At 47.9% G+C, this 10516-nt stretch overlaps 1 protein-coding gene across 1 annotated transcript; it reads left to right on the top strand.

Annotated features, from left to right (window-relative positions):
* Window positions 1-891: 891 nt before the first annotated feature.
* On the top strand, window positions 892-5917 carry LOC124465315 (max-interacting protein 1-like; the record flags this gene model as incomplete). The annotated part of the gene is made up of 3 exons (XM_047017036.1): window positions 892-1167; window positions 1707-1887; window positions 2072-5917. Coding segments are annotated over 3 exons (630 nt in total), but the record flags the coding sequence as incomplete, so codon positions are not given.
* Between the last annotated feature and the right edge of the window lie 4599 nt (window positions 5918-10516).

A 10516-nucleotide genomic window follows, 5' to 3' on the forward strand; every position in this document is an offset into this window, starting at 1 on the left:
TGGCTGACTGACTAGCTGACTGGCTGACTGACTGACTAGCTGACTAGGTGACTGGCAGACTAGATTACTGACTGGATTACTGACTGGCAGGCTGACTAGGTGACTGATGGGCTGGCTGACTGACTAGCTGGCTGGCTGACTGCTGATAAAGGGTGACAGAGGGCTCCTTGTGCCCTGTGAATAGTCTGATAACACAACCAGACAGAGAGCCAGACTGATAGCTATCACCTGATGTGTATGTGTGTGTGTGTGTGTCACCACCCCTCCCTCCTCCCGCCCTCACAGCCGAGACGTATCACTCAAGTTTTCCAAATAGTTTGCATGCAGAAACACACACACACACACACTCACACACGCCCTGAAACTGACACAGCACACACACGGCTCCTCCCAACAGCCTGAACGCAGAGAGTCCAGTGTCCACAATAGACCTGCGCTCTATCAGGTTTAAACATTATCTAAGGCTGCAGTCTTGGCTTGAGACACACACACACACACACACTCTCTAGTCTTGTCTTCCACTCAGTCTAGTGCTCCAGGTAGTGTCAGCTACAAGTCTAGTCCAGCTGGAATGGACTACTGATTAGGTTATGGGCCCCTCCGTTTCTTAGCCAACCTCTCAACTCTGCTTTTAGAGCAGGCAGACGGGGGTAGATGGGTCCCCTTTCCTTGTGTTGAGCCCTCTAACCCCATGGAATGCTGGTTAGAGACAGGTTTGGTCTCTAATACGGGTTAGAGATGCAGGATGTGCCATGACACATCCTGCTGTGGGTGTTGTTGTTGTTGTAGTGAGAGGCTGAAGGCTGAAGGCTGAAGGCTGAAGGCTGAAGGCTGAAGGCTGATGCGATGGGACTTGACTACCTGATTTGGCCCAGGCACACACTTTGACCTTTCCACCGTTCCTTCTCTGTACGTGTTATATCGCACGTTGTATATCGTTTTATTGATCTCTTTTTCCTCCCCCTGCTCCCTCTCTCTCTCTCTCTCTCTCTCTCTCTCTCTCTGTCTCTCTCTCTCTCTCCCTCCCTCTCTCTCTCTCTGTCTCCCTACAGACGAGCCCATCTGCGGTTGTGTTTGGAGCGGTTAAAGTCCCTCATTCCTCTGGGCCCTGAATGCAACCGACACACCACCCTGGGGCTGCTCAACAAAGCCAAGTCCCACATTAAGGTACAGGCCCACACGCTGCCACGGTGCCCTGTCCAGGGAGCTGCAGGCCGGCTCCAGCACACACGCACACACGCATACACACACACTCGTCTATTTCTCTCTTATTGACGGAGCTGTGTTTTGGCCGGTTGCCACGGCAGCCGTGACCAGCGGTGACAGGGTTCACATGTTGATGGTTGTTGCCATGGTGAACCCTGGGGGGGGGGGGGGGGGGGGGGGGGCATGTAATTGCGGTAGTAAACAAACAACATGGAAATGACAAACAAGAGCAGAGGACTCGTTCGCTCTCTGTTTCCCTGCTGCTCTCTCTCTCTCTCTCTCTCTCTCTCTCTGTGTCTCATTCTCTCTCCCTTTCTCTTTCTATTTCTCTTCTGTTTCTCCCTCTTTCACTTCCTCTCTCTCTCTTTCTCTCCTGCTCTCTCTCCTCTCTCCATCTCTCCCCTCACCTGACCTCTGTTCTGCAACCCCCTACCCCCTTTTTAAGACCTACATAGTAAAACCCCTCCTCTCTCACTCTCTCTCTCCCCTTGTCCAATCAGAAACTTGAAGAGGCAGACCGTAAGAGCCAGTACCAGCTGGAGTCTCTGGAGCGAGAGCAGCGTCACCTGCAGCGCCAGCTGGACCTGCTGCAGGGAGGAGAGGGGGCCGGGGAGGGGGACAGGATACGCATGGACAGCGTGGGCTCCACTGTCTGCTCCGAGCGCTCCGACTCTGACCAAGGTGAGCAGGACGGACACGGCTACACACACACACACACACATCAGGTGATACACATGTACACACATCAGGTGATACACATGTACCCACCTACCTACACACACACGCACACACAGATTGTAGCATGTTGCGGTGGTGTGTCCGGTCGAAGGTTAAAAGCCCTCCCTGTCTCCCCCCCCCCCTGCAGAGGAGATCGAGGTGGACGTGGAGGGCACTGAGTTCTCCCACGGGGAGCTGGACAGCGTGAGCACGGGCAGCGCCAGCGACCTGGACGACCACAGCAGCCTGCAGAGCCTGGCCAGCGACGAGGGCTACTCCTCCTGCAGCGTCAAGCTGGCCTTCTCCTCCTCCTCCTGCTAGGCCCCGCCTCTCCCTCCCCTTAGGCCCCGCCCCCTCAACGCCAGCACCGCACCGGTCACCCACACCAAAACGTCCCCCACACCCCCTCCTGTCGCCTAGCCTGTCTATCCTCCCGCATCCTGCAGTCTCGACCCACCCCCCCCCCACCCCCTCGTTGTCCCCGTGGCAACTCTGTCACCTGGCAACTTACACCCTCCTGTGAGCGACGAGGGTGACTTACAACTCCGCCCCCCCAGGCTCTTGCCTTCCCTTCAGCCACCTGGACACGGGAACAGGCCAGGACCAGAGATCTGCCCACAGAACAGCACTCAGATCCACCTCACGCACACCGCTCCAAAGTCGCACAACCCCAAACACAGCAACAATGCTGAAGTTCCCCTTTTCAAAAAAAAATAAAGAGATTACATTTCACGCTCTTCAAAGTATACGTTTTGCTGACGCTGGTTTTTCAAAGAAAACACAAACCTTCTTCTTCTTCTTTTACCACAAATGCATTTGAAATGTTTTACCACGGTATACATGTTCTGTAGTGTTCTGTGGGCCCCTCAGCTCCTAGTGCATTTGTTCTGCCAGAACAAAACGAGGCAGTGTCAGCTGGACATTTGCTCTGAACACTGTGGAGAGAGTGGTCGCCAAGTCTTCTCATCATATCAACATGTCTCCCCCTGTCCCCCGTCCCCCCTCACGTGCTCCCGTCCTCGTCCAATCCCCCTCTTCCTCTTCTCTGCTTCGTCCTATCAGAGCTCTGGATTGTGGAACCGGTGCTATGTGAAACAGTCACTGAAGTGCAGATCAAACAAAACTACAAAAAAAAAAAAACACCAAATGCTCTGACAACAATCTCTTATCTGCCATGAACGATGTTAACCACACCAAGCCTAGAGAGATGAAGACAGAGTGTGAGGGAGATGCGAATACGATGCATTCCCCCCCTTTCGAATGTGGGTGCTCTGTACATTTTCAGCGAGTGGAATCGTAAAATGTTTTTATTTTTATTTTTCGTCAACAAGCAGCTACCACACAAGTTATCCTGCACTTGCCTACTTCAGAGCTCTCCATTGAAAACCTGGCACAATTCTAAAAGAAAAAGAAAGAAAAAAAACTACAACAAACTTTTGGAATAGTTGTTCATCCTCTATCCAGCAGTAACAAGCAATAACTCTTGTAGTAGGTTTATTTTGTCTGAAAGGTTTTTAAACTACTCCCTTTTTTTCCTCTCTCTCTCTCTTCGAAGACACAGTGAATCTGTGTGACCGTCCAAAAGCAAATTCAACTTGCTTATTTTTTGTACATACATACAAATAGCTTAATAAATGAAAGGTGAAAAAAAGGAGTAAACGGTAGATCTCAAGGATAGACCTGTTGCCTCTGTTGCTGTTTGACATGTGTTTATTGTGCATTTTAAATTATATTTTTAAAAAGATTTATTCTCTTCAGAGTGGCAGTGAATGATGTGGCATGGACAGTATTGCTTTGTTCATTTTGCAGGTTGAAACGTTCAAAAGTTATATTCTGTAGCTGCCCTAAGAGAGAACTCAAAAACTAAAAGTTACATTTGAGTACTTAAGTTCCTACACTTAAGTTCAAAACAACAAGACGGAACAATTTCTCTGTGGTCGCTAAGACCAACCCCAGGACTTCTATTGATACATGCTTAGTTTGCAAGGCACTATATTTATTAGAAAAGAAACAAATGTTTTTCTTTATTTTTTATTATAATTTTTTGTCCTCCTTCCTCAAAAAGCTGTATGGCATTCCACTAGTGGTATATCATGAGTTCATGAGTTGTATCCCCAAGGTGACATAACATCAGGGTGAGTGATTGTCATTGACTTGTTTACGATGTCACCAGCTGTTTTTATGACATCATCAGCTGGGTATTATGTTGTGAATGATAAGCTTTATGACATCAGAGACTGCTTATTAAGTCTCATGGTTACTGAGATCATCATCCTCATCCTTAATTGCACTTCTCAAAGTTTCACCAATTCCGCTACTTTGATTGCTGGGGAATCTCCTTGTGAGAAAATCACCTTGATTTGAGTTTTTTTGAAGTAATATTTATTTCTTATCCTTCACAGAACACTGAAAGAATGAAAAAAAAAAAAAGAATTATTAACTTATTTTGTTTTTTTTTGTCTTATTCTACTACTTTGATGCTTATTCCTCATTCCCTTGTTTTAAGAATTGTATATGTTAAAATGAAATATTACTTTGGGGACAAAAAAAAAAATGGTGTAGCCATTTAATTTGATTTCTGTTTCACTGTTAATTCTTTTCTTCTTTGATGGACACTTGAAATGTTGTGGGCCTCTACGCTGCTTGTAGTGCTGGGCCCAGCCCGTGTGGTACCCCTGGCCCCGTACCCCACCAGCTCCTGGGACCCTGCCTCCACTCACACCCGGCTGGAAGGGGTGGATGTATAGGCCTAAAAGCAAAATGGAGAAAGCTGACCTTCACCAACATGATTTGCATATCTGCTCTGAAGCAAGGCTTTTCTCCACTCCTTCCTATACCCATCCTGTCATGTAAGATCTGTTCTAGCTAGCATGGATGTCCACTAAGCAGGGTCCAAGGGGTTGGGTTTGAACGGGACCTACCACAGCCAAGTCTAATTGGCTAATACTGAGCCGGCTACTATACAATATAGGGGCTAAACTCCGCCCTCCTGCAGTGGGAGGGATGCAGTCTCTATTAGACTTCTAATGTTTTTAGTCAACAAAATGTGTCTTACATTTACCCAGCCTCACATTGAAACAAACCAGTAGGGTCTCCAAGGAAAGACATTATACTCGAGGGGGATCGTGAGAAAGTTAGAGTTGGGGTCCGGGTCTTGTCCTCTGTCTCTCTCTGTCTCTCTCTGTCTCTCTCTCTGTCTCTGTCTCTCACTCTCTCTGTCTCTCTCTGTCTCTGTCTCTCTCTGTCTCTCTCTCTGTCTCTCTCTGTCTCGCTCTGTCTCTCTCTGTCTCTCACTCTCTCTGTCTCTCTCTATCTCTCTCTGTCTCTCTCTGTCTCTCACTCTCTCTGTCTCTCTCTGTCTCTCTCTGTCTCTGTCTCTCTCTGTCTCTCTCTCTGTCTCTCTCTCTCTTTCTCTCTGTCTCTCTCTCTGTCTCTCTCTCTGTCTCTCTTTCTCTCTGTCTCTCTCTCTGTCTCTCTCTCACTCTCCTCGGTTGAGTTTTTTGATTACTTTTCTATTCTTTCTCCTCTATCCACCTTCTTGTCTCTTTCTCTTTTCATTCAGTCGGTTTTCAACCTGCACTATTGAGAGAAAAAAAGGGTTTCCAACTCTTCTCTCCCCTGTGTTTTTAGCCAAGGCTTTTCCAGGAAGTAGCCTGATCCCAAGTCCTTAAGTTACAACCCCCACCAACTGGAATCAGAAGACGTTCTGCGCGTACTCAACTGGGACCAGTCTAATACCTAAGATCAGTATGTGGGGATTGTTTGGGGTTTGTGAAAGCACCGCTTGAATTTTAGGATTGAATACTCGAATGAATGAACCTGATCTGAGATGCTTGTCTGACAAACCTTCCTCCTGTCTAGTTCAGGAGTCCCTCCAGTTGTTTTGAAACTTGTGGCCATCCTTTGTGAAAAATGCACTCTGATGATAATTCTAGCTGTGTAAGTTGAAAAAAGAAAATGCAATACTTACAATAAAAACACCAAGATTGTCAAACCTTGCCTTGGCTTTCCACCTCTTTTCAGTTTTGTAGTTTCTTGTTCTTCTTCAGACTTAGGGACTGTAATATATAACGTAATGTAATGACATTACATGTGACTGTCTGCATGATAGTCAGATCCCAGGGTTCTGTCACACATGTCACATGGGTTTGAGGGAGATCACAGGGAAAACTGAATGTTGTTTACCCCTGTGTGAAGTGTTGTGTGAACATCCAATCCCATGGCTAGTTTCTCGTCAGTCATAGCACGACAGCATGACGGGCAACATCCTGACTAAACCACCGTGCCGTACTTTCAGTATCACTTCATATTTTTAGTAGGCTGAGGTGACTCCTATCCATCATATGTTATCTTATCCCAAATTGCCCCTGAAGGGTTTCTAAATGCCCTGTAAATGTCGAGAAGTAGATTAACTGGCCTTACAAGGCGATTATAAAGATGTGACTCAAGTAAGATAGATAGGAATGTTTCGTTTCAGTTATCACAACAATTTTTGGTTTCAATATGAACTTTGTCATCAGAATACAATGGCACTTGGTTAGGGCTGGCCAATCCTGTTTCTGAAGGAATACCATCCAGTGGGTTTTCATTCCAAACCCAGTAGTAATTAAAATGATTCAGCTCTTCAATCGGCTCATTATTAGAATCAGGTGTGCTGGATTAAGGATGGAATGAAAACTTACAGGACAGTAGGAACAGGGTTGGGCTGTCCTAACTTGGGTGTGAATACCATATAGGGCCTAATATACAGTAATGCATCACCGAATACAAGACAGCTATCGGGTCAACATACTGACTTCTCTTTGACTTTCAGAAAATTATAATAAAAGTATTTATACACATCCAGAAGTCATACATAAGACACAAACAATAACCATTTTGTTGACAGCGTCGAATTGCCATCTTAATCCGCATGTTCTTGGGGGTGCTGCCCTCTAGTGTAGCGTAGTGGATATGACATCCCACCCTGTCATTTTACACTGTCATGACGATTTGTCCTGCACTCCATAAGTATACCACTTTAAGGCGACAAAGTATCAGTAATGTGTGTCGCGGTCGGTACCGATTTTATTCTTCTCAGAAATGTTTTTCTTTGCTGGCGACCTTTCTGCAATGTTGCTGCACCCAAATCAGGCATACATCGTCTGATATTCTGTATATCGCTGCAATGTAGGGATGCATGTTTTTATTACGTTGATTACCACAAAGCACATTATTCAAGGGCCTTTTTAAGGAACTTTGACAAGCAAGACAGACACCATGTGTTCACGTTAGTCAGTTACTATTTTAGTCACAACGCAGCTAACAATACAAGTGTGGACAATGTTAAGACAAAAGTAAAAAGACCAGTGTGGCACGACTGGAAGATAACGAGAAGACTAACAGCTACAGTAACATGGCTGCATTGAATATCACACCGCAGATTCTGTCATCCCTCTCTCTCTCTCTCTCTCTCTCTCTCTCTCTCTCTCTCCTCTCTCTCTCTCTCTCTCTCTCCTCTCTCTCTCTGTCTCTCTCTCTCTCTCTCTCTCTCTCTCTCTCTCTCTCTCTCTCTCTCTCTCTCTCTCTCTCTCTCTCTCTCCCCCCTCTCTCTCTCTCTCTCTGTCTCTGTCTCTCTCTCTCTCTCTCTCACATGTTCCCCTTCTCCACTCTAACTCCTCAGACCTATGACTCATTCTTTCAATCCCATCTCCCCCCCGTCCCTCCTCCCTCCGCCTCTCCCTCCTTCATCCCTCCTTATTTACCATGCAGCCGAGCGAAACCCTACACAACCAATTACAGCGGTTGATAGGCAGACAGCGGGGGACCCTGGGTAACGATATGAAAACGGCGTCTACGGTGCCCCCCTGGGGCTCCGAGCGTGGGGATTTCCTCTGATGACCTTGTGAGTCATAGCAGGCGCCCGCGGGACTGGCGCTCGCCGGCCAACATCAACACTGACTGTCCTCCAATCGGCTTACCTGATGTCAGCCCTCGGCCTCTTTCTCTCAAACACACACACACACACTCTCCCCCCCTCTCTCTCTCTCTCTCTCTCTCTCTCTCTCTCTCTCTCTCTCTCTCTCTCTCTCTCAGACACACTCTCACACTCAGAGAGGGGGGGGGGGGAATGTAGTTTTTGATTCAGTGTGAAATACAGAGATGGAGTGGAGGTGTAGTACCCCTACACACACACACACACACACAGAAGCCCTCTCAGGCCTCCCAGAAGCTTCCAGCTCTCCCCAGTCCTGTGTTTGGATGCTCACTGTAGCTAGGGCAGGTTTTGGCAAAGGTAGTTCCGAGTGTGCAGGGATGAAGGAGCTCCGCACAGCAGGAGGAACACAAAACAGGCAGCCAGGCCCAAACAGAGAGAGGAACACAAAACAGGCAGCCAGGCCCAAACAGAGAGAGGAACACAAAACAGGCAGCCAGGCCCAAACAGAGAGAGGAACACAAAACAGGCAGCCAGGCCCAAACAGAGAGAGGAACACAAAACAGACAGCCAGGCCCAAACAGAGAGAGGAACACAAAACAGGCAGCCAGGCCCAAACAGAGAGAGGAACACAAAACAGGCAGCCAGGCCCAAACAGAGAGAGGAACACAAAACAGGCAGCCAGGCCCAAACAGAGAGAGGAACACAAAACAGGCAGCCAGGCCCAAACAGAGAGAGGAACACAAAACAGGCAGCCAGGCCCAAACAGAGAGAGGAACACAAAACAGGCAGCCAGGCCCAAACAGAGAGAGGAACACAAAACAGGCAGCCAGGCCCAAACAGAGAGAGGAACACAAAACAGGCAGCCAGGCCCAAACAGAGAGAGGAACACAAAACAGGCAGCCAGGCCCAAACAGAGACAACGCTGTTGGGTTCTTTCAGGAGGGTTTTCCTTCAGCAGACTGCAGAACCTGGCTTTGAAGATACCAACTGTGTTCGCTTTCTTTGCAGCCCGAGGACTAAGTCAACAGCTTGTGAGAACACAAACAAATCAGTCATTTAATTCCTTGGGTTCAGTCTTGGAAAAAAAGATATCTAAATATAAATATGCAGTATGTAATTGCCTTTCATTGGCTGGAACATGGCTTCGCCGTCTGTTTGATGAGCCTTTCCAAAGCTGTGAGAGAAATCTTGAATTTATTTTATAGACCAATTATCATCTTACTCGCGATTACATTTGCTGGGATATTTCCTAAAAGCCTGAGAAAGAGAGAGATGGTTTTCCCCGTGTCTGAGCTGGCCCTGAGAATGTTCACCAGGTCAAACTGCTCTTATTACACCGGATCAAGTGGAACACCGAGATGCTATGGGGTTAGAGTGTGTGTGTGTCTGTGTGTGTGTGTGTGTCGGCGTATGTATGTGTGTGTCTGCGTGTGTCTGTCTGTGTGTCTCTTGGTGTCTCTGTGTGTGTGTGTCTCTGTGTGTGTGTGTGACTAACAGCCGAGTGGTGAGGCAGTGCCCGCTCCTTCCTGTCTGCTTCTCAGCGTGACAGATGGGTCGCCATGACGAATCGTGGCTTTGCGTAGTTATCAGCCGGCTTGTTGTCCTCATCCCCGTCTTCATCCACCAGCTCTGCAGTGTCATTGTTCTGATTGGTGAAGAGACGCTCGGGGACAGCTAGTGGACCTGGGGGGCCTAGCTATCTTATATTCTCACAAGCACATTCACACACATACTCATACACACACACAGAAACACACACCCCTATGGTGACTTGGTCATGATGTCACTTAACACTGGCAGTCTGTCCTTGTTAAACAGCCAAGGTCAGGAGTGTGTATTTTTATCAGATGGTGTTTTGTTGACGAGGACTCTCTCACTCCCCTCTCTCCAGCTCTCCCTCCCTCTCTCCCTCCCTCTCTCCAGCTCTCCCTCCCTCTCTCCCTCCCTCTCTCCCTCCCACTCTCTAGCTCTCTCTCCCTCTCTCTCTCTCTCTCTCTCTCTCTCTCTCTCCTTGTCCCTCCCTCTTTATACCCCACTCTCTCTGCCCTCTCTCTCTACCCCTGTCCTCCTCTCCACCCCCTCAGTGACGCTGTGTGGGTTCCCAGTGCCGGAAGGTAGGAGATGACTGAGGAACTGGAGGAATGCTCTGAGGTCATGTTCCACACTCACACTCTGACACTCTCAGTCTCCCCTCTGTCCCCTCTATTATTTGCCATGTAGGTTTACACAAACATGGAATTTACTGTGGCCGGAATGTGCAAACATTAAATATATAAACATATTAAATCCTAACAATTATGATCTGACCTGATCAAGCTTCGTCTCCTCCTGTGTCATTCACATCAACTGTAAAGCCTCTCTGTCTCTTTTTCATTCACGCTCCATGTCTCTCTCTCTGTCTCTCTCTCTCGCCCTTTCTCTCTCTCTCTCTGGAAGTGTGCAGAAGGTATCACGAGAAGTGTGTGTCTTATGTGTGTGTGTGTGTACGTTGTGTGGGCAGTGATGGAGCAGGTGTGGCCAACCAGTCATGTGATATGAAGGGGGTCAGGTGTGGCCAACCAATCCTGGTCTGTGGTTGGCTGGACGTGGGAGGGGGGGGAAATGGAGAGTTTGTTCCCTTGTGGAAGGTGTGGGCGGGGGGAGGGGGGAGTTGTCCGGCTAGTTAGAACAACAACT

The sequence above is a fragment of the Hypomesus transpacificus genome, unplaced genomic scaffold (genome assembly GCF_021917145.1).
Source record: "Hypomesus transpacificus isolate Combined female unplaced genomic scaffold, fHypTra1 scaffold_467, whole genome shotgun sequence".
Classification (NCBI taxonomy): Eukaryota; Metazoa; Chordata; class Actinopteri; order Osmeriformes; family Osmeridae; genus Hypomesus; species Hypomesus transpacificus.